At 42.8% G+C, this 25,349-nt stretch overlaps 1 protein-coding gene across 1 annotated transcript in view; it reads left to right on the top strand.

The window, feature by feature from the left end:
- VEPH1 (ventricular zone expressed PH domain containing 1) overlaps positions 1-25,349 on the top strand; it is a 409,378-nt gene that overhangs the window by 136,733 nt on the left and 247,296 nt on the right. The window contains exon 7 of the mRNA XM_075864020.1: positions 19,878-20,098. Within this exon, the coding sequence (XP_075720135.1) occupies positions 19,878-20,098 (221 nt within the window). The remainder of the gene's footprint in view (positions 1-19,877; positions 20,099-25,349) is intronic.

The raw sequence follows: 25,349 nt of genomic DNA, 5'->3' as shown, positions 1-25,349 counted from the left end.
CTATGGGCTGCCCGTGCCGTTGTCACGGCCACAATTTTTATGGGCTTTCTTGAATTACAGGTTCGGTCCGAACTAGTTCGGTCCGAATTGAACTTTTTCATGAAATTCGGCGAACCAGCCGATCCGAACTTATCATAAATTCGCTCATCTCTATATAGAATGTATTTCTGATTAATTTAATGTTATCTTCATTGAAAAAAAACTGTGCTTTTCTTGCAGAAATAAGGAAATTTCTAAGTGACCCTAAACTTTTGAACGGTAGTGTATAAAAAAAAGCAGAATACAGTTAATTAAAGCTTTTTTTAATGTCCAAAAAAAAATAATACATTAAAAAAAACAAAAACTTTTCCCATTTTTTTCTCTAAAGTAATGTTAAAAAAAATTAACATAACTGGTATCGCCGCATCCATAAATGTCCAAACTATTACAATATAACGTTATTTAAACCGCTCGGTAAACGCCGTAAAGTAAGAAATAAAACCTCCCAAATTGTTATTTTTGGGTCAACTTAGCTCTCAAAAAAATGAAATAAAAAGTGATCAATAAGTCGCATGCACTGTTCCCTACAAGGTGCGTTGCCATACTTCTTGGCAATTTTACTTAATGTAATGGGGCTGAGTGTTGACTGACTTATACTGGTAGAAAAGTTTATATAAGACTGTGAAGGAGCTTTAAATGTTGTGGTGTCTGTTGTGTAGTGGTTAGCATGTTAGTCTTACATGTGAAATGTTCCTGGTTTTTTTTTAGTAGTAATATCTCAATTGTATTACTTTAATTGTTTTTCAATTCAACCTGAGTTGTGCCCTTCTCATCTTTACTATCCCACTCATGTGATCACTTATAAAAAAAAGTGTTACTTATGCTCTTTATTATCACTTAGCCCTCATGCACATGACCGTGATTGTTATTCGATTCTGTAATTGCAGATAAAAATACTGATCCTTCTATGGGCTAGAGACTCCTTCCCGTATATTTCCAGATGTGTGTCCTGGCTATAGAAATGACCTGCAAGAAAAAGGACATGTACTATTTTTTGCATTTACGGACTGAACTCCCATATTTTATCATTTGAGCACGGTCTGCAAATGCGGGTGATAGTCCGCAGTCTGTCTGTGGAGTATTTGTTGGCATTGATGCCTATAATTGGTGTTTATAACTGTCTATTTTACTGGTGTACTTGTAATATTATAGTATTTAAAAAAAGAAATTAAAACTAATTTATAATACGTTTTCTTCTGTTATATAGTACATGTAACGTCTGCATTCGCTAACCGCAGACTCCGATCTTCCTGCAGACGTCGTCCTCCCCAGAGATGCCAGCACATGCAAGTGTCCTGTCCTGCAGTGGCGACTAGGGTGCGCGCTCGAGCTCATTCGCGGCCTCGATGAGCCAGAGCACACACATGTTTTAGATTTGAGCTGATTGCACCCAGATCCCTGGACTATAAGAAGGGCACTGCCCCTTCCTGCATTGCCTGAGCATTGTTTGTACCTACCCATGTCTGTCTCTGCAAATGGTCGCTTTTGTGTTTTCCAGTTCCAGTGTTCCCGTTCCTGCTACCTGTACCCTGTATCCCGTGCTATCTTATTCCAGTGCCTTGTAGAGTTGGAGTCCTGTTGTGCTGTTTACTACACCTGTCTTGTTACACCGCGCCTGGTTTCTGCCTGCTGCCAAGGTCCCATCCGAGCATATCCTTCTACTGTCTGAAGTTACCACAGGTACACCTATATGAACTATAGACTTTGACTTGTATACTGTCAAGGCGGTACGGCCCAGTGGATCCACAATACACAAAGATTGTGACAGTATGCTCAGGCCATGGATCCCGCTGGTCAATCCAAGACCATGATGATGTCACAAGTGCTGCGGGTGGATATGCTAGACCTCCGGTCTTGACAGAACCAACTCCTCCAGGCGTTGAATATTATTGCACATCAGCTGGATGTGCAAGCTGCCGTTCCTCCTCCTACACCTCCTGGCAGTACAGGCCCTCCGACTGCACCTCCTGGCAGTGCTGATCCACGATTTTCTCTGCCACTGCCTCCTCACTATGATGGAGACGCGAGGACCTGCAGGGGATTTTTGAATCAGTGCCAGATCCACTTCAGTCTGTATGCAGGGGCATTTTCTACTGATGGCGCAGGAGTCGCTTTCATCGTCTCTCTCCTCACTGGCAGGGCCCTAGCATGGGCGAACCCTATTTGGGAGAGACAAGGAACAGAGACCTGTGACTTCCAGGGGTTCCTACGGACATTTCGCACGGTGTTTGAGGAGCCTGGATGAGTCTCGTCGACAGCTGCCTCCTTGCTGAACCTTTGCCAGGGAGACACTTCAATGGGCGAGTACGCCATCCACTTCCGCACCCTGGCGAGAGAGTTGTTGTGGAACAACAAGGCCTTGGTTGCTACATTCTGGCAGGGACTGTCCCCTGAGATTAAGGACGAGCTTGCCGCCCGAGATCTGCCATCTACCCTGGATGACCTCATCCTTCTAGCCACCCGGATTGACATAAGGATCCGAGAACGGCTCCAAGAGGCCTGTCGGGAGGGAGGACCCTCTAGTCCGGCTCCTACTTTGTCTTCATCAGCTGTTCCTCCAAATGAGTCTTTGTGGATGGACCATTTAAAGCTGTCTACCCAGGAGAAACAACGCAGACGCACTTCAGGACTCTGTCTTTATTATGGCCTCGGAGGCCATCTTGTGCGTCCGTAACCCCCAAAAGCCCTAGAGTCTAGGGTTGGTTGGAGAGATAACCCTGGGTGAAGAAGGATTTTCTTCTAAATTGTCCTTTCCCGTGACTATGGCGTCTGGTGAAAAAACGCTCCGGGTCTCTGCTTATCTGGGCTTTGGATTCGCAGCTAACTTCATTAGGATAGACCTGGTGGATCTTCTCCAGTTGCCCACAACCCTTCTGGAGAGGCCTTTGATTGTTGCATTGGTGAATGAACTATCTCTGCTGACCCGGTTGTAGCTGTGACCAAGCCACTGAAGCTCCAATTGGGAGCCCTTCATTCCGAGCTCATCTCATTCTTTGTCCTGTCTAAGGCCATTAACCCTGTGCTGCTGGACCTGCCCTGGCTCCGACTACATGCCCCAGTCCTGGACTAGAATTCTGGAGAGGTCCTCCAGTGAGGTCCCGAGTGTCTCAACCGCTGCCTGGTACAGATTCATCCGGCCCAGCCTCCTCTGCCTTAGTCCTTGCCAGGATTGCCTTGTCATTATTCTACATTCTCAGATGTCTTCAGCAAGAAGGAGGCAGAGACGCTGCCCCCACACCGGGCGTATGATTGTCCTATCGAGCTGATTTCTGGTGCATCCCTTCCCCGTGGTAGGGTATATCCTCTCTCCTTGCCAGAGACTCAGTCCATGTCCACCTATGTTAAGGAGAATATGGAGAGGGGCTTCATACGGAAGTCCTGCTCACCGGCAGGAGCTGGGCTCTTCTTCGTCAAAAAGAGGGAGGGATCTCCTCGACCCTGCATCGACTACCGAGGTCTCAACCAGATCACAGTAAAAAATAGATATCCGTTGCCATTGATTTCAGAAAGGTTTGATCGCATACGAGGAGCCAAACATTTTTCTAAACTAGACATGCGTGGGGCTTACAACCTAATCCGGATTCGCCGGGGTGACGAATGGAAGACGGCATTGAACACTCGAAACGGGCACTATGAATACCTGGTAATGCCCTTCGGTCTGTGTAACGCTCCCTCAGTCTTCCAAGAGTTCATCAATGACGTATTTCGAGACCTCCCCTATGTCTGTGTTGTGGTCTATCTCGATGACATTCTGACTTTTTCCCAAGATCCAGTAACGCATCAGAGACATGTCCATCAAGTTTTGCTGCAATTAAGGGAGAATCGTCTGTATGCCAAGCTGGAGAAGTGCGTGTTTGAGAGAAAGTCTCTACCCTTCCTGGGCTACATTATCGGATCAGGGTCTCAAGATGGATCCTGAGGAGGTAAAGGCCACCCTAGAATGGCCACGCCCGCAAGGCTTAAGGACCGTACAGCGTTTCTTGGGATTCGCCAACTTTTATCGACAGTTCATCCCAAACTTCTCCTCACTAACCTCTCCCATCTCTATCCTCACCAAAAAAGGCATGTACGCCAAGGTGTGGACTCCGGAGTCAGAGGCCGCATTCAATAGCTTGAAGAGTGCCTTCACGTCAGGCTCAATCCTCCTGATGTATCTCTACAGTTTTCGTTTGAGGTGGGCGCCTCCTCTGTTGGTGCTGGCGCACATCTGCTTCAGAGAGGTCCCAAAGGCAAGACAATGGTATGTGGCTTTTACTCCAAGCTTTTCTCTTCCGCAGAACGAAATTACTCGATTGGGGATCGGGAGTTATTGGCCATCAAACTAGCTCTGGAGGAGTGGAGACACCTACTAGAGGGCGCAGCTCATCCCATCCTGGTTTTCACTGAACACAAGACGCTGTTCTTTGCCCGGTTTCAGTTTGAGCTCCATTACCGTCCTGCTGACAAGAATGTGAGAGCCGATGCTTTGACCAGTTCGTTAGTGACAGAGGACATCATGGAGCCTCCACAAAATATCATTGATCCATCCTGCATCATCTCTCTCAACCCTCTGCAAGTTAGAGACATCCCTCCGGGGATGACTTTTGTGTGTCTGGCAGACAGAAGAAGAATCCTCCGCTGGGGACACAGTTCTAAACTGGCAGGTCACGCGGCTGTCCGTAAAACCCTAGACCTGATTGCCTGTCAGTTCTGGTGGCCCACGTTGCCCAAACACATCATGGACTTTGTCTCTTCCTGCACGGTGTCCGCAGCAAACAAAGTTGCTCGCTCCAAACCAGCTGGCCTGCTTGAGCCGCTGCCTGTGCCCAATGCTCCCTGGCAGCATATTGCAACGGACTTCGTCACGAATCTGCCTCACTCTGCTAGATGCAGTACGGTCTGGGTGGTGGTGGACCGATTCTCAAAGATGGCTCATTTTGTTCCACTGACCGGCCTACCTTCTGCTTCTCGACTGGCCAACCTCTTCATCCAACACATCTTTCACCTGCATGGCCTACCTCTGCATAACGTGTCTGATCGGGGGGTTCAGTTCTCCTCAAAGTTCTGGAGGGCCCTCTGTAAACTCCTCGATATAAAGTTGGACTTTTCCTCAGCCTACCACCCCCAGTCCAACGGTCTAAGTTGAGGGGATAAATCAGATCATGTAGAACTACTTACGACACTATATCTCCAGGCAGCATGATGACTTGGTGCAGCTACTTCCTTGTGCTGAGTTCTCCTATAACAACCACATAAGTGAGTCCACCGCCTCCACACCATTCTTCATAGTCTACGGCCAACATCCACGTATTCCTCTCCCTCTGTCTGCTTCGTCCCAGGTGCCTGGAGCTGACTTTCCATTCCGGGACTTTCTACAGATTTGGCAGCAAACCCGGTCCTCTATTCTGCAGGCAGTCGACCGCAAGAAGCGAAAGGCAGATATGAGGAGAAGAGAGCCGCCTCAGTTTCTTCCAGGTACCAAGGTCTGGCTGTCCTCCAGAAATATTCGGCTGAGGGAGCCATCATGCAAGTTTGCTCCCAGGTTCCTCGGACCCTTCGAGATCTTGCAACAGATCAACCCTGTCTCCTACAAGCTTTGGCTGCCTCCTACCCTCAAGATTCCCAACTCCTTCCATGTCTCCCTCGTAAAGCCTGTGGTCCTGAACCGCTACACCAAGCTTCCTAGTCCTGCAGTTGCTCCCAGCGGTTCATCAGATGCATTTGAAGTTAAGGAGATCCTGGACACCAAGAGAGTAGGAGGAAGAACTTTTTATTTGGTGGATTAAAGGGGGTTTGGTCCAGAAGAGAGGTCCTGGGAGCCAGAGGAGAACCTCAATGGCCCTACCCTCCTGCAGAGGTTTCTCTCCCCCTCTGGTCCCAAGAGGAGGGGGCGTAAGAGGGGGGATACTGTAACGTCCGCGGTTGCTGACCGCAGACTTCTTTCTTCCTGCACACGTCGTCCTCCCCAGAGATGCCAGCACATGCGGCCGTCCTGTCCTGCAGTGACCACTAGGGTGCGCGCTCGAGCTCATTCCCGGCCTCTATGAGCCAGAGCACTCACATGTTTTAGATTTGAGCTGATTGCTCCCAGATCCCTGGACTATAAGTAGGGCCCTGACCCTTCCTGGATTGCCTGAGCTATGTTTGTACCTACCCGTGTCTGTCCCTTGAGTGTTTTCCAGTTCCAGTTGTCCCGTTCCGGCTACTTGTACCCTGTAACCCGTGCTATCTTGTTCCAGTGCCGTGTAGAGTTGGAGTCATGTTGCGCTGTTTACTACGCCTGTCTTGTTACACCACACCTGGTGTCTGCCTGCTGCCAAGGTCCCATCCAAGCCTATCCTGCTACTGTCTGAAGTTACCACAGGTACACCTATACGAACTATAGACTTTGACTTGTATCCTGTTGGCCAGCTGCCATACCGTCAAGGCGGTATGGCCCATTGGGTCCACAATACCCACAGATCATGACAGTACACTATATTAGCGTTTACCGGGGGTATTACAATTGGTCATCGGATTGCCCACCATTGATGGAGACTTGCCCTGCTTCCTAACTGCCCCGCTCAGGAGCTTAGCTCAGGAGCTAAGCCAAGACTTAGAGGGAACATTGGGTGCATGTACCCCAAAATGGTAAAAAATAAAAAAATACAGCTCGCCCCGCAAAAGTAAGCCATCGCACCGCTAAATCAAAAGACAAATAAAAAAGTTATGGCTCTCAGAATGTGGTGACAAAAAACTATTTTCTTTTTAACTAAAAGCATTTTTTTCTTTATAATAGTGGTAAAACATGATAAAAGGTATAAATTTGGTATCTCCATAATCGTATCGACCCGTATAATAAAATGAACTTGTCATTTTTACTGCACGATGTATGTCGTAAATACGAAACCCAAAAAACAAAGATGGAATCGCTTTTTTATTCCAATTCCACCCCACAAATATTTTTTTTCAGTCTCCCAGTATATTATATGGCACAATAAATAATGCCATGGAAAACTACAACTTGTCCCGCAGAAAACAAGCCCTCATACGGCTTTATCAATACAAAAATGAAAAAGTTATGGCTTTTGCAAGGTGGGGAAGAGAAAACAAAAATGAAAATGCAAAAAATGGATGCGTCTCCAAGGGGTTAAACCTGTTAGTAAATACTGTCTGAAAAGAACCTAGAGGAGAATGTCTTCCTAATATGGCATATGATGGAACATGGAATGTTCGGCCCCAAAGACTTCTATAAGTGCCGTATTACAGCTACGTATATCTGGGATCTTCAAAGAAGCTGTAATACGGCATCAGTCTGCATGAGGCCTAAAAGTGCTTTTTTTCTTAAAACAGAATTTATGTTCTCTAATATAGCTCTGAAAAAACACAGGCTTTCCTTCTGTTTAAGCTTTTTTATTTATTTAAATATTAATAAACTTTATAAGTAGTTCATGTTCTTAACTAGTATCACTGAAATCTAAACTGATTTGGAAACATCAAACTTATTTCGTCTTTCAAAGTGATTACTTTGTATTCATTCCAGGAAGTAACAGTAGACTCTGTACTGGCTCAACCTAGTCAGCTAACTGGAATATCAGTGTCCGCAAATTGATATTCTAGTTGTCATCTTTGTTAGTAAATGCATTGAAAGGGACACTAATATGTAGTGATGACATTTCCATCAGCGGAAATGCAATTGATGGTGTATCTGCTGTTTACTCAGCTGTTTTATCCTAGTTAAGAATACTGTACGCGGCTTTTGGCAGCATGAGAAGCGGAAGTATTGACCTGTGCTAAATGTGGTCCGTATCAGACTCCTGTTCTCACGTGATGAGTTGATATTTAAGACCTTCCTGATCTGAAACTCAAGGCACTGAACACTGTTTTAACTGACTCACACAGCTATGTTAGTTTTACCATTAGAAAGGGACACTAATGTTGACTAGTATATTATACAGGCTACTAGTTTTACACTTATGATTTAGGTTTTGTTTGTCTTTTATGTGTCCTTGACTACATATATCTAAGCAATTAAACCCTAAAGGAGTCATTCCTGGGTTTCTATCACTATAAAGTTACACTAGTGAATCTTCAGCAAAATGTTCTTATAACTAAGTGGCCTGTATTTTCATATGTTCCACAGTAAATCGTTGGAAAATAAATCACTTTATACGTTACCCAATGCCGGATCAAGTTTGGTTGGGTAGGCAGGATCCTTCCCCAGTAGCAGTATCATATTATGCATTTATATAATATACGCTGGACATAAACACTAAATATATGTTGGCAAATTTGATTGACTTCATCAGTCATAATTGTCAAGAATCTAATGTGTATGAGGGCAGTCCCACTGTTCCCTGGTGTGGCAGCACATTTTTTCCTCTCTCCCCATTACAATAAAAATGCATACTCGACCGAAAGATTTCTAGATAACTTGCTTTTGGGAGTTACAGGGAACGAAGATGGGGGACTCTAGGTGGTGTCAATAAATGTATTTAGAAAAAAAAATTTTAGTAGGAAGTTTTAGAATATCACAAAAGCAAATCGAAAAATAACACCACTATTTTGAAAAAAATTGGACAGGAGGCTAAAATAAAGGAGTAAAGCATCACAAGCAAACAGAAAAAAAAAGATATTGATAAAGGCCATAGGTCCCAATGGTTAGAACCTATTGTATATAGTATACGTTACAATAGAGGAGTTGTAAATATAGAGAAACAACATCAACCATACTCATCTAAATATAGGCACTTTATGACAGCAGTCCAAGGTCTACACATTGAGGAAAAAAAAATAGGAAAAAGGAAAGTACCATTAGATACTATACAGGAGCAACCTGTATAGTTTACATTATCTACATTATCCTTCTAAGTGGTACAAATTGATAAGATAAGAATTTAATAAATGTTTGATATAAGACCCTGAGTCAGTTCCCCGGCACAGCAAAGTCTCTCAACATAGTAGAAGAAAACACTATAGTAGATTCAAAACAGGATCAAACAAAATGTATTTTTTGATAATAGTGGAACCACTCCCCATTAGGGATATGGAGCGACTTCCATATCAAGTCAAACGAGTGCAGTTCTTGAGTAGAGGTATTCACCACATCTGCTAAATTAAAGAGACCTGCCGATAACCAGACCTGCACCATGGAGGAAGTAAGGCTATGAGGAATGGAGGGATTAAGTAAAAATTTAATATTGGAAGAAAGTTCATAGATTAGAGGAAAACGTTGAGAGAAAACTTCCCGGATATGTCTCGGAAACTTTATCGAACCGAGAACGGCGATTAGGGAAACTGGGGGAGGAGTCTGTTTCCAAAGGAGAGAGTTACAGTGAATTGAAGCCAATCATACATTTTAATTTTTATCAATACATTTTTTTTATTCTTTAATGTACAGGTTGCTCACAGAAAACTTTCATTACTTGTGTCAAATACTTCTAAAGATGACACAACAATGATTTAATGCCAAGAACGTTTTAAAACATGAATGATTCAAGGAGTTCTCTTGGTTAGATCTTTTAATGTTGGTACTGAAGATGAAGAAATTAACATTATAGATACTTATTATCGGTTGAAGTTGGAAAAAAAATCATTACATGTCTGACTATTTTTGAGTATGTGATATGGATTATTGCACTGCTCAAAATATATATGCATAGATGGATAAACCGCAATTATAAAGGGATTTTTTTCCATAGGCACAGCAGAAGTGACGTGACATTTAGGGGGCCCATGTGTCATACAAGCATACTGTACTTCACACAATCACACATATTGACATAAAGCTTGATAGGTGCAAGATTTATGTGTTTTTTCTCTTGCCTTAGACCTCCCAGAAATGTAAAACCACAACTGGAATACATCAAGGCAGACAATGTTTTTGATATGTGCCCATGCCCTATTTCTCTCAGTGGAGCTGAAGCATAACTATGTAAGAGGTTTGTCTGCTAGTTGTGTTAAAGTTAAACAAATGTGCAGTACTATATATTTTTGCACATTTAAACTGGCAAAAACTGTGTTTGATTATTGATTAACTCGCTCTTGGAACCTCCAATACAAACACAATACAGTTGTCCTTCAGCCATTGCTGCTGTAGAAACAGGTTTCCTAGTTCATACGCCTGGCTGCGTTGTTTGCAGCTTCCTTATGTGTTGTCACATACATTTATATTTTGCCTAGATTCCAGATCTTTACACTCACGCAATGTGTTGTTGTTCATACAGCTGGATTGGTATAGGAAAACCATTCTGTATGAGTGGATAAAAGGAGAGATACCATCTGTAACTAGTAGTTTATGGCACCACACAAGCTGAAGTTCATTGTGTACTTACAGGGCTGGCCCTAGGAAAGATGGCGCCCTGTGCAAAATTTTCTTTCGGCACCCACCCCATCATAATAAAACGCCCCATAAAAGAGTATAATGCCCCCACACAGTATAATGCTCTTTTTAGTGCCCCCACACAGTAAATTGTCCCCACACAGTATAATGCCACTTTAGTGCCCCTTATACAGTATAGTGTCCCCATAGCTGCCCCCACATTATAATACTCCCTTATCTGCCACAAACTGCATAATGCCACCTTTACTGCTCCCACAGTATAATACCCCCTTATGCCCCCACACACAGTATAATGCCCCCTTTAGTGTCCCCCACACCGTATATTGTCCTCTTAAGTACCCACCAAGCAGTATAATGCCCCCTTGAATGCCCTCACAGTATAATGTGCCATTAGTGCCCCCCACACAGTGCAATGCCCCCATATATGCCCCTTACAGTATAATGTCCCCATAGCAGCCCCCCAGTATAATGCCCCCTTTAATGCCCTCACACAGTATAATGCCCCTTATTGCACGCCCCCACAGTATAATGTCTCCTTTAGTTCCCCCACACAGTATAATGTCCCCCAAGTGTCCCCACAAAGTATAAATAATGCCTTGGATGCCCAGGGTTCGAGCATTGGCTTTCACTTACCACTGGGCGCTCCTTCTCTGCTTCAGCCCCGGCGCTGCACTGAGTCTGATATACATTCCATGGCAATGTTAAGTGACACGTCACATGTCAGTTTGAGTGCACCGTCAGCAGCAAAGCAGAGAAGTACCGTCCTCTTTATATAAATAAAGAGGAAACCGCAGAACTCCTGTGGAAACGTTTTTTGTATTTTATTCACCAAAACATCACCTGCAATGTTTCAACCCTCACAGGGTCTTTGTCAAGCCCATATATATATATATATATATATATATATATATATATATATATATATACATATATATATATATATATATATATATATATACACACACACATGTACAGTTATTGAATCATACCGCTATAATACCCCCATATTGTAACTAAATAATACCGCCACACTATAACCACATAGTGACTGAGTAATATCCCCATACTGATACTGAATAATACAGCCACACATAACCACATAGTGTGTAAAGGATCTGGCAGGGATAACTTCTGTGTATACGCCCATAGGTAATCAGTCTGCACCTGAGTCTATGTCTCTGAGACTGACTCCATCTTCCACCACTCAGAATGGCAGGCTTAGGAGTGGGAGAGCCTATCGCAGCCTGGCCAGACGGAGCTAGCTCCCGCCCTCTGTCTATTTATACCTGCCTTTCCTGTTCCTCCTTTGCTTGTGATTCTTCTCGTGTGGTTTCCTGGCCCAGCTACAGCTTCTAACTATTTGATCCTGCTCCATACTGACCCTGGCTTACTGACTACTCTCCTGCTCTGCGTTTGGTACCTCGTTCTCTCCTTCTTTGACTCGGCTCGTTCACCACTCTTGTTGCTCACGGTGTTGCCATGGGCAACTGCCCCTTTTCCCTTAGCTTTGTGTACCCTTGTCTGTTTGTCTCGTGCACTTACTGAGCGTAGGGACCGCCGCCCAGTTGTACCCCGTCGCCTAGGGCGGGTCGTTGCAAGTAGGCAGGGACAGAGTGGCGGGTAGATTAGGGCTCACTTGTCCGTTTCCCTACCCCCCTCGTTACATAATCACAAGCCCATATACCTAGTCTACCCTGGTCCCTGACACTACTATGGACCCCCTTGAGACCCTGGCCCAGCAAATGCAGGGTCTCTCCCTACAGGTCCAGGCCCTGGCTCAGAGGGTCAACCAGCCTGACGCTGCCATGGTAGTACCCCTCACCTCACCTCTTGAACCCCACCTCAAGTTGCCTGACCGGTTCTCAGGGGACCGGAGGACTTTTCTCTCCTTTCGGGAGAGTTGTAAGCTCTACTTTCGCTTAAAGCCCCACTCCTCAGGTTCTGAGAGCCAGCGGGCGGGTACAATTATGTCCCGGCTCCAGGAAGGGCCCCAAGAATGGGCCTTCTCCCTGGCTCCTGACGCCCCTGAACTTTCCTCCGTTGACCGTTTCTTTTCTGCTCTCGGACTCATTTATGACGAGACTGACAGGACTGCCTTTGCCGAGAGTCAGCTGGTGACCTTACGTCAGGGTAAGAGACCTGTGGAGGAGTATTGCTCTGACTTTAGGAAGTGGTGCGTAGCTTCTCGGTGGAATGACCCTGCCTTAAGGTGCCAGTTTAGGTTGTGTCTGTCGAACGCCCTGAAAGACCTGCTAGTTAGCTATCCCTGTCCTGACTCCTTAGACCAGGTTATGGCTTTAGCGGTACGACTTGACCAACGTTTCAGGGAACGACAACTTGAACGGTTTTGTGTTTTCCCCTCTGACTCCCCCATGATGCCTCCCGAGGTCCCGTTGCTTCGCTCTTCCACGGAAGACTCAGAGGTACCTATGCAACTCGGGGCCTCCGTGTCCCCCCGACAACGTAGAGAGTTCCGCAGGAAGAATGGTCTCTGCTTCTATTGTGGGGATGACAAACATCAAGTGAACACCTGTCCTAGGCGTAAGAATAAGCAGCCGGAAAACTTCCGCGCCTAAGTGATCATCGGGGAGGTCACTTGTGCGCACAGGTATTTCCCGTAAATATGAAACGTAATAAAATCTTGCTTCCCTTTCAGGTCTCTTTTGGTGGTAGGTCTGCTACCGGCAGTGTCTTCGTGGATTCAGGGTCTTCTGCTAATATCATGTCTGTGGAATTTGCTATGTCTCTAGCCATGCCTTTGATTGATTTGCCTAAACCTGTCCCGGTAGTGGGTATCGACTCCACTCCTCTTGCTAATGGTTATTTTACACAGCATACCCCTGTTTTTGAACTCCTTGTTGGCTCCATGCATTTGGAGCAGTGCTCTGTACTATTGATGCAGTGATTATCGTCCGATTTGGTTTTAGGCCTTCCCTGGTTGCAGTTGCATAATCCCACGTTTGACTGGAATACTGGGGAGCTTACCAAATGGGGTAATGAATGCTTGACGTCATGTTTTTCTGTTAATTCTATTTCCCCCCCTGAGGAGGTGAACACGCTACCTGAGTTTGTTCAGGACTTCGCTGATGTTTTCTCTAAGGAGGCCTCCGAAGTGTTACCTCCTCATAGAGAATACGATTGCGCTATCGAATTGGTACCAGGAGCTAAGCTCCCTAAGGGTAGGATATTTAATCCTTCTTGTCCCGAATGTGAAGCCATGAGAGAGTATATCCAGGAATGCCTGGCCAAGGGTTACATTCGCCCCTCTACTTCTCCGGTAGGTGCTGGCTTCTTCTTCGTAGGGAAGAAGGATGGTGGTCTTAGGCCATGCATTGACTACCGTAACTTGAATAAGGTCACTGTAAGGAACCAGTATCCCCTTCCTTTGATTCCTGATCTCTTTAATCAGGTTCAGGGGGCACAATGGTTCTCTAAGTTTGATCTACGGGGGGCGTATAACCTTATCCGCATCAAAGAGGGGGATGAGTGGAAGACTGCGTTTAACACGCCCGAAGGTCATTTCGAATACCTCGTCATGCCCTTTGGGTTGTGTAACGCTCCTGCAGTCTTCCAGAATTTCATAAATGAGATTTTAAGAGATTACCTGGGGGTATTTCTTGTAGTGTACCTTGATGACATACTGGTGTTTTCCAAGGACTGGTCCTCCCACATTGAGCATGTCAGGAAGGTGCTCCAGGTCCTTCGGGAAAACAAACTGTTTGCGAAAACCGAAAAATGTGTGTTTGGGGTACAGGAGATACCATTTTTAGGTCAAATCCTCACTCCTCATGAATTCCGCATGGACCCTGCCAAGGTCCAGGCTGTGGCGGAATGGGTCCAACCTGCCTCCCTGAAGGCGTTACAGTGTTTCTTGGGGTTCGCTAATTATTACAGGAGATTTATTGCTAACCTCTCGGTCATTGCTAAGCCTCTTACGGACCTCACTCGCAAAGGTGCTGATCTCCTCCACTGGCCTCCTGAGGCTGTCCAGGCTTTTGAGTTCCTTAAGAAGTGTTTTATCTCGGCCCCGGTGCTGGTTCAGCCCAACCAAATGGAGCCATTTATCGTGGAGGTTGACGCATCCGAGGTGGGAGTGGGGGCTGTCTTGTCCCAGGGTACCAGGTCCCTCACCCATCTCCGCCCCTGTGCCTACTTCTCCAGGAAGTTTTCGCCCACTGAGAGTAACTATGATATTGGCAACCACGAACTCTTAGCCATTAAATGGGCATTTGAAGAGTGGCACCACTTCCTGGAGGGGGCTAGGCACCAGGTATCGGTCCTTACCGACCACAAGAATCTGGTTTTCCTAGAATCTGCCCGGAGGCTAAACCCGAGACAAGCTCGATGGGCGCTATTTTTTACCTTTTTAACTTTTTGGTTACCTATAGGGCTGCGTCTAATAATATTAAGGCCGATGCACTGTCGCGTAGCTTCATGGCCAGCCCTCTTTCGGAGGAAGATCCTTCTTGTATTTTGCCTCCGGGTATAATCATTTCTTCTTTTGATTCTGATTTAGTCTCTGAAATTGCGGCTGATCAAGGTTCAGCTCCCGGGAACCTTCCTGAGGACAAGCTGTTTGTTCCCCTGCAATTCCGGCTAAGGGTACTTAAGGAAAGTCATGACTCCGCACTATCTGGTCATCCAGGCGTCCTGGGTACCAAACACCTCATTGCCAGAAACTATTGGTGGCCTGGGTTGCCTAAAGACGTTAAGGCCTACGTCGCCGCTTGTGAGGTTTGTGCTAGGTCCAAGACTCCCATGTCCCGACCAGCGGGCTTACTACGTTCTTTGCCCATTCCCCAGAGACCTTGGACCCATATCTCCATGAATTTTATTACCGATTTGCCTCCATCTCAAGGCAAGTCGGTGGTGTGGGTTGTAGTAAACCGCTTCAGTAAGATGTGCCACTTTGTACCCCTCAAGAAACTACCCAATGCCAAGACGTTAGCTACCTTGTTCGTCAAACACATCCTGCGTCTCCATGGGGTCCCTGTCAATATTGTTTCGGACAGAGGGGTACAATTTGTTTCATTGTTTTGGAGAGCCTTCTGTAAAAAGTTGGAGATTGATCTGTCTTTCTCCTCTGCCTTCCATCCTGAAACTAATGGCCAAACGGAGAGGACTAATCAATCTATAGAACAATATTTAAGGTGTTTTATCTCTGACTGTCAATATGACTGGGTCTCATTCATTCCCCTCGCCGAATTTTCCCTTAATAACCGGGTCAGTAATTCGTCAGGGGTCTCCCCCTTTTTCTGTAATTTTGGGTTTAATCCCCGGTTCTCCTCCGCTTCACCTGGTAGTTCCAACAATCTCGAGGTAGAGGTCGTTCATCGGGAACTGTGCACAGTCTGGGCCCAGGTTCAGAAGAACCTAGAGGCGTCCCAGAGCGTACAAAAAACTCAGGCTGATAGAAGACGTTCTGCTAACCCCTTGTTTATAGTCGGGGATCTGGTGTGGTTATCGTCTAGGAACTTGCGCCTTAAGGTCCCGTCCAAGAAGTTTGCTTCCCGGTTTATTGGGCCGTATAAGGTCATTGAAGTCCTCAATCCTGTCTCCTTCCGACTGGAGTTGCCCCCATCTTTTCGTATACACGACGTGTTTCATGCCTCCCTCCTTAAACGCTGCTCCCCGTCCTTGGCTCCCTCGAGGAAACCTCGAGGAAACCTCCTGTTCCCGTTCTCACCCCTGAGGGTCCAAGGCTCCCTCCAGTACCTGGTCCATTGGAGAGGATACGGGCCTGAGGAGAGGACTTGGGTACCCGCCCGGGATGTTCACGCTGGGGTATTGGTCAGGAGGTTCCACCTTCGTTTCCCCAATAAACCAGGTCCACTTAGAAAGGGTCCGGTGGCCCCTCATAAAAGGGGGGGGGGGTACTGTAAAGGATCTGCCAGGCACAACTTCTGTGTATACGCCCATAGGTAATCATTCTGCACCTGAGTCTATGTCTCTGAGACTGACTCCATCTTCCACCACTCAGGATGGCAGGCTTAGGAGTGGGAGAGCCTATCGCAGCCTGGCCAGACGGAGCTAGCTTCCGCCCTCTGTCTATTTATACCTGCCTTTCCTGTTCCTCCTTTGCTTGTGATTCTTCTCGTGTGGTTTCCTGGCCCAGCTACAGCTTCTAACTATTTGATCCTGCTCCATACTGACCCTGGCTTACTGACTACTCTCCTGCTCTGCGTTTGGTACCTCGTTCTCTCCTGGTTTGACTCGGCTCGTTCACCACTCTTGTTGCTCACGGTGTTGCCATGGGCAACTGCCCCTTTTCCCTTAGCTTTGTGTACCCTTGTCTGTTTGTCTCGTGCACTTACTGAGCGTAGGGACCACCGCCCAGTTGTACCCCGTCGCCTAGGGCGGGTCGTTGCAAGTAGGCAGGGACAGAGTGGCGGGTAGATTAGGGCTCACTTGTCCGTTTCCCTACCCCCCTCGTTACATAGTGACTGAGTAATACCCCCATATTGTAACTGAATAATACCAACACACCATAACAACATAGTGACTGAATAATACCCCCATACTGTTACTGAATAATACCGCCACACCATATCCACATAGTGACTAAATAATACCCCCATACTGTTACTGAATAATACTGCCATACCATAACCACATAGTGACTGAATAATACCCCCATACTGTTACTGAATAGTACCACCATACTGTTACTGAATAATACCGCCACACCATAACCACATAGTGACTGAATAATACCCCCATAGTGTTACTGAATAATATTTTAATATTGTATTCAGAACTTCTAACTCTACAATACTTAGTGCTAGAAAAAATCCACAGAATTTGGCAAATTTTCAAAGTGATTACAATATCTCTTTAAACAGAATTAAATAAATCCATGCCACCCTATAAAAGTATACTTATTTCTGGTCTGGCTCCAGTTATCAAGACTATATGAATACAGAGTTTATTGATTCACTGCCACAGCAAGCATGAGCACTGGTCAGTGTCCAAAAGCAGAGGTAATGTGTGTGACTGCATGTGTCGAGCGAGTGCAGAGAATCTTGGCCAGGACCAGACGGCTATGATAAGCAATGAATAAGGTCATTGATACTTGTGACTTGTTCTGCACCGATAAAGGATATAAAACTACTGGATGTTTCTTTTCAAACAACTATTGCATAATCCTTTTCACTAGTTCATGTTAGCTGCAGGATCTTGAAAGTTTGCAAAAGCAACATAAAAACTGCTAAGTAAATGAAGACTACATATATTCAAATGTTATATAATGTTAGATATGCTATACTTTGCATATGTATATATTTGTGTTCATAGTAACATGGTCGTACATACAAGTATGGAAGTATGGGGACTTAATGGCAAAATTAAAATAGGCCCTCTCTTCGGATTGTGATTCATACCAGCACAACCGTATTCTCATCTAAAACAGAAACGCCTGGTGTTTGATTGTCTCCCCCCTCCCCATTTTCATGACCCTTGTGCCAAAATTACCTCTACTTTGTATCCTAATCCTGCTGTTCCTGTGGGGAGAGGAGTCTGGTTCTCTCCACCCATAGGGAAAAGGTAATAGAGGCAAATGGCGCCTCATTCGTTTTAGACACCTTATACCATGTTGTAAGAATATGAAAAAATGGCCACCATATCTGTAAGTAAGGAATATGTTCAAAATGGTTATTATTTACCTTACACCCCACATAGTGAAGGAGACTTGAGTTATCCATCTGGAACAGAAGGAACTTTGAATACAAATAACCAATACAATACATCATTGCTTAGAATTTAACAACTATAAGAACTCAATTTGGGGTTACTTTCTTTAAGTTTCCCATAATGCCTTTTTTTTTTTTTTACATGTATGTCTACAATATCAAAGTATAAAAGCTCCTAAACCTTATACTTACACAAGTAGGACGAGAAAGTTTCTCCTACTCTTGTTCTGTATTTGATATTTGTCAGAAAAGTGAAAATTCTCACATCATCTGCTCATTTACTGCTTATTCACCTCTAAGAGAGTAGTCCTGCTATCTAAACTAAATTTAGCATGTAACAAAGTTCTACTGCAATATTTGTTCCTTCTGTCTTGTTGTCTAACGCTTAGGCTTCGTTCACATATCCGTTAGGGCTCTATTCTGATGTTCCGTTGGAGGTTTCCGTCAGAATAGAGCCCTGACTGACAAAAATTGATTTCAATGGTGACGGATCCGGTGCCAATGGTTTCTGTTTGTCTCAGTTGTGCAAAGGTTTCGTCATGTTGACGGAATAAATACTAAACCCAAAATACAAACTATCTTATACAAGAGTTCTTAATTAGCTATAGTTATGTATATCTGTCAGAGCATCAGGCGCTCATCAAGACTAAATACACTGGATATAAAATTATTTCCTGTAATCCATCAATTGGATATTGATGATTTATATCAGTCTACAGTTTAAGTCCCATAGGCAGACTACGGGTCTCTATAGAAGGTGGCGGACACGTTAAACTTGAGGATTTGATTTCCCACTGGCTTCCCTTCTCTGTTTGTGATTTATGTCACAACACCGTATTAGGGATTTGCTCATATTGCAATAACTTGATCCAATTATAATGTAAAGAAAATCTTAATGCAAATACTTATAAACATACATATGATTGTGAATGTTCCTTTTAGTCTACACAGTATTTCACATGGTATTGCAGCAATTTGTGTTCCAGAGCTGTTCTTCCTATTATAGATATGGGCACAATCATTTTGAATACTACGGAGAGCTTTGGTCACCCATACACTCACCTGCATAGAAGTATACACAGACACTTCTCTCTTTCCCATCCTCCTCTGTAAGTCTATCAGTTTTGCAAATACAACTTCTATAGCACCCCCTGTGCCTTTTTGTATTCATGCGCAAGAGAAGACTCTCCTAAACTGGGAAAGGAACTTCCAGATAATAGCCCACATGCATCTCTGGGAGCTAGCTAGTAATGCAGACTCCTTCCCAAAAAATGTCCATTGATCTCAATGGAAACAACTACAAGGCAAAATACAGCTATAATATATGATATGACATGCACTTTTTAAATAAAAAATCTAACAAAATCAGAAAAAGTTGTACATTCAGAGGTCTCTTGTAGGGGGAATTCTGTTTCAGCATTTCACTCTCATAAACAGTTATGAGTACATAACTTTGCTAAAGTTTTCCTTTAGTTCTCCTGTACCAATGATTTTGAGCTAATTCATCACGTTAGTTTCAGTTCATATGCATAGTTGCTTTTAATATTCACCCTTGGAAGCAGACACCAGATTAGCTCTACTCTGAGGTCACACATGTGACATAACAGCTAACCTCGTAACTGTAATTTTGCGCTCCCACAGTGCTCTGCACTTGGTTACAAAAAACAGAAGCCAGCAGAATTTGGAATGTAGTTTTTGACATGAATGGAAAAATATTAAATTAATGTAACTTCAAAATGATTAAACATAAGTGAAACCTAGTATTATTACATATTTACTAATAGGATCTTATTTATTATGTATTTCTGGTTAACGCTTATTTCTCAGCTCAAATTGTTTTTCATTTGCAGACAATGGCAAAAACATGTGTGACATATTTGGTGAATCAGTTGAATAACATGGAGCATTCATTTCACCACGTACTCTTGATGGAAATTAGGAACATTACAAGCATATTTAATGACATCCTAGGCATTCAAGGCAGAGACATGTACAGAATGAGTAACAGTCTGACTGCAATAGCCAAGGTTCTGAATGAATACTTAAATGATGAAACTCTACCAGCTTGTAGGTAAGACGGAATTTTTATATAATATTTTAAATGAGTTGTTACAAATCTAGGGGAACTTATTTGGATCAACAGATTTATCGTCTGTTTACTTAACCTAACAGTATTGTATTATATTTATTTGATTTATTTCTGACTATTCAACAAGTATACATATAGATGCATTATGCTAACAAATATTATTAATGTGGTATTCCAAACAAGGACATTCCAAGCATATCCCATATCCCAGCAGTCAGATTCCCAACAATTAGATATGGGATAAGCCATGAATATCCATAGGCCACGAAAATGGGATGTGCTCATTAAAGCCAGATTCTAATGAGTATTGGGGGATATGGGACCCCCCGTTCTTGTGATTGGTGGGAATCCCAATAGTGAGAACCCCCCCAGTGAGATATTTATGATATAGCTTTTAATTGGAATACTCCTTATATCCATTCACAGCTAATATCAAGTAATACTAAAACATGTCAATTTTTAGTGAACCATATAGGAAGGCGAATATTTCCTACATTGCATATGTAATGCATTTGTTTATTATTATAAACTGGATATGAAGTTAATTCTCTTTAAAAATAAATCTTGTTACATTACATTAGATATGGGATAAGCCATGAATATCCATAGACCACGAAAATGGGATGTGCTAATTAAAGCCAGATTCTAATGAGTATTGGGGGATATGGGACCCCCCGTTCTTGTGATTGGTGGGAATCCCAATAGTGAGAACCCCCCCAGTGAGATATTTATGATATAGCTTTTAATTGGAATACTCCTTATATCCATTCACAGCTAATATCAAGTAATACTAAAACATGTCAATTTTTAGTGAACCATATAGGAAGGCGAATATTTCCTACATTGCATATGTAATGCATTTGTTTATTATTATAAACTGGATATGAAGTTAATTCTCTTTAAAAATAAATCTTGTTACATTACATTAGATATGGGATAAGCCATGAATATCCATAGAAGACGAAAATGGGATGTGCTAATTAAAGCCAGATTCTAATGAGTATTGGGGGATATGGGACCCCCCCCATTCTTGTGATTGGTGGGAATCCCAATAGTGAGAACCCCCCCCCCCAGTGAGATATTTATGATATAGCTTTTAATTGGAATACTCCTTATATCCATTCACAGCTAATATCAAGTAATACTAAAACATGTCCATTTTTAGTGAACCATATAGGAAGGCAAATATTTCCTACATTGCATATGTAATGCATTTGTGTAATGCATTTGTTTATTATTATGAACTGGATATTAAGTTAATTCTCTTTAAAAATCAATTTTGTTACATTCCATTGACTTTATACATTCAGTTCAGATCTGCTCTTATAGAGTGGGTCAGGTTTACTTTGCTATTTTTTGTAATTCAATACCACTAGAATTATATGTGCTCTGTCTGTAACTTGCATGGGGATAGAAGAATGTCCTTGGCAAACATTGCTTTTGAACCTATTACTTATTGTGAAGACCAAGGGCCAAGGACACCCATTTCAGGTGTTATTTGTAATAAAAAGGAGACAAGGCAAAAATACATTTTATATGAAACCAGAGATTATGATTATATTTTTGGTGCAAATCGTTGGTTCAGCAATTCAGTCTTATGCATATAATTATTTTTTTTTAGCATATAGGCTGAAATAAGTAGTGCCCCTGCAAATAGAGCCTTTTTAATAAGTCTAAGAGGATATATAGTAGTAAAGTTTCTGAGGCTGATCCTTGAAGACTATTTATGACTGAAAGTCTTCTCTGGTCCTGATCTGAGAGTTCTTCAAGTTTGCAAATTTGAATGAGACTCCCTATCTAGTAGATGATCATCATAGGAAATAGTTCAACAGCAGGGTTTTATGGAGTTCTGGTGAACTGACAACTTGGACTTGTCTTTATGAAGGTTAATAACTGGCAGGTTAAAGATTTGGTCCAAAGAATTGTATGCCGAAGGATAGGAGAGGAGAAATTGTGTTGAGAAGTTTTTGGATTTTTTTTATATAAAAAAAAGCAATGACCCACATTTATTATGCAGTGTACGCCCAGATGACACATTTGGGATAAAATTTGCGACTTTTCTCGTTGCTCACCAAATTTGAAAAGTGAGGGGAAAAGTGGGCCTGGTCTCTAAGGTTAGTTAGTTTAGGCCACATAATAAATTTGGCACAAATCACCCAACTATTTATTTTCCTTAGACTGTTGTAAGTCTTAGTAAATGTGAGCCCATATGTGACATATATAGTACTTATATGATATATATGCAATATATGTTCTTAAATTATAATATAGGGGTAAATAATGGAGGTCCAATCAGCCTCTGTCTTTAGGAAGATAAAGGATTTCGGCAGACTAGTTACAAATTCAGGATAGCAAGCTTTTACTAGTTGGTTTTAAAAAATCCGAATGATAGGTTATAGGAAGGGTTTCAAATAGGTAGATAAACAAGAAGATTTATAGTTTCCATCAAATTTTTTTCTGCCAACTGATGATTCTAATTTATGTCTGACTGATGTTAAAAGAGGGGTTTATTGTAACTAATATAGGAATAACCAGGAGTTAGGAAACTTGATACCCACATGTGTAGTATGAGTTTTCCAGATGTACCTGGATGCAACGAAAAGCTACCAGGATGTTTAAAGAAGACCTCCAGTGGAAACACAACTTTCCATGTCTGCATTCTCCACCTGACTGTATATCACACTCTACACTTCTTTTATGTATTCTGTACTTAATTTTTGTACTGCTGCCTTGTCTGTGCTTTAAAAAAAGCCTCCATCGTGATTCTTAGATTTCCCCAGCTTTCTCTTCCTTTCTGCTTTGCTATCAATCCCATGATGCTTCAGAAGCAGGAGCAGCAGGAGCAGCTACTGACCATTTCTATTCTTTGCATTCGACGCTGCTTCCATAACTGCCATTCACTACTATGGGCGCTAGAAAAACAGCGTGGCTCAGCAAGCTACGTTGTTTCCGTAGTCCATGGTTGGAAATCACATGCTTCAGCAACAACACAGAACAGTAGAACAGAGTTTAGGCGGCCCCGTTCTAGAGATAGGTGCGGGTTCCAGAGGTGGGACCTGCATCTATCTGAGATTTATGACATATCCTTAAGTAGAGAAAATGTGTCACCGAGTCTGATTCACACTACTGCTAAGCAACCATCCCAGTCTGATATATAGAGATAAATGTAGCAAGAAAAATAACAGGTGAGAGACTCACACATGGAATACCATAATGGTATACATGGGAAAGTTTAGTTTTGGCCGGGTTGTCCCTTTAATAGGCAATTCATCAGCCAACTAAAATGATTGGGTAACGTGTTCCCTATATTTATTAATTCCATCTTACAGGATTGTAAGAGGGTCTCCATCACCAAGACAAATAACTATTTTAAGGGGTGTCCTTGAGTGACGCCTTTGAGGATGGTGACAATGGGGAAAAGCTTTGATTGTTTTTTATTATGTTTGTGTAAGGAGACATTGCAAAATTACATTACAAAAATTGTTGATATAAAGGGTTGTGGAATACCAAAACTGTGTAGCTTCTACACCATAAAGATTAAGTCCACCCTGTCAAAATATTTTTCTGGGCAGTAAAGAAGGGGATTGGACAACCAAATCATACCAGCTTCTCCTTTTGTCTTTTACATGTCTCATTAGAATATCCTATGGAATGATTTGTGTATTTATCTCTCAACATCAGTAAAATAAGCAGTAATATTCGTTACATGTTTCTTTTCATGTTAGGTTTCGTTTCATGTTAGGTTTCGTTGGGGTCCCGTTTCCGTGAGAATGGGACCCTGAACAGACACAAACTGACATGAACGGAAACCAGAGGTTTCCGTTTCCATCACCATTGATTTCAATGGTGTCAGATCCGATGCCCTTGGTTTCCGTTTTGTTTCCTGTTGTGCGCCGGACCCGTCATTTTGCCGGAAGGAATAGGGTAGTCGACTAAACAAGTATTAGATCTGCTGATTGTTGTCTTTCTATTCGTTTGTTGACCTTGTTCTTACAGAATTTACTGTTTACTGTTTATTGTATATTTTGCCTACCTTTTGCAAAGATTTCCATTTTTTCTTAAAAGAATGCAGTGATCTTAATGTCTTTTCTTTCCCACAAGTATATACAGTATATGCTGATTGCTATTAAATATGTTTAGTTGGTCTTCTTCTAGCTTAGATATTCAGATACTGAACTCCTTAATGACCAGTTGTAGTTTTTAATGGTACCATTTCGGGGTACATGCAACTTTTTGATCACATTTCATTCCATTTTTTAGGGGAGCTAAGGTGACCAAAAAACAGCAATTCTGGCGTTTGAATTATAATTTAGTTTTTTACAGCAGTAACTGTGCGGGTTAATTAACATTACATTGTAATAATTTGGATTTTTACGGACGCAGTGATAGCAGTTATGTTAATTATAAAAAATTTTTTAACATTACTTATTTTTTACATTAAAAAAAAGCCTTTATTTAACTGTTCTTATTTTTTTTTACTAAGTCCCTCCAGGGCAGTTGAACCAGCGATCATTGGATCGCTTACACTATGTACTTAAATACATGAGTATTGCACTATATCATGATTTTGACAGGCTTCTATTAAGCCTTGATGACAGACCTGGGGGCCTTCATTAGTCCCCTAGGATGCCATAACAAGCATTGGCAACCCACGAGCGTGTTGTGGGGTGGCCGATGGGCTGTTTGAGGAGGCCACCCCCTCTTTCTAATGCTTTAGATCCCGCGGTCGCTACTGACCGTGGCATCTAAGAGGTTAAACATGTGGAATCAAATTGATCTGTGATTCAACGTGCTGCAGTGAGGTGTCGGCTGCATTACACACTAAGTATGGAGCGCACAGCGACGGTTAGCGTACTTCATACTTCCTTTTAACGCTTGTCACGTACATGTACGTGTCAATGCATTAAGGGGTTAAGGTATGCACATACTGTACAGTACATATAAAAATATTGACTACTCAAAAGTGTAATTTCATTTTGATGCAACCTACGTAGATGGATTTACCATACTTTAAATGGCATTTCTATAGTGCTTTAAAAAAGTATTAGCCCATCTTTCTAAATTTAATCTACATTTGCATATAAGCATAATGTTTATTTTGTTACATTAAATTTATCCAGCATGTCACAAAAGAGTCCAGAAGAACATCTGAAGAACTGCTGGCCTTACTTGCATAAGATAAGGTCTGTGTTCACGATTAGACTATTAGAAAATAACTAGGTAAAATAGTATT

This window comes from Rhinoderma darwinii, chromosome 4 (assembly GCF_050947455.1).
Source record: "Rhinoderma darwinii isolate aRhiDar2 chromosome 4, aRhiDar2.hap1, whole genome shotgun sequence".
In the NCBI taxonomy this organism is placed as follows: domain Eukaryota; kingdom Metazoa; phylum Chordata; class Amphibia; order Anura; family Rhinodermatidae; genus Rhinoderma; species Rhinoderma darwinii.
The sequence above is the reverse complement of the archived record's forward strand: the minus strand, read 5'-3'. Positions and strand labels throughout refer to the sequence as shown.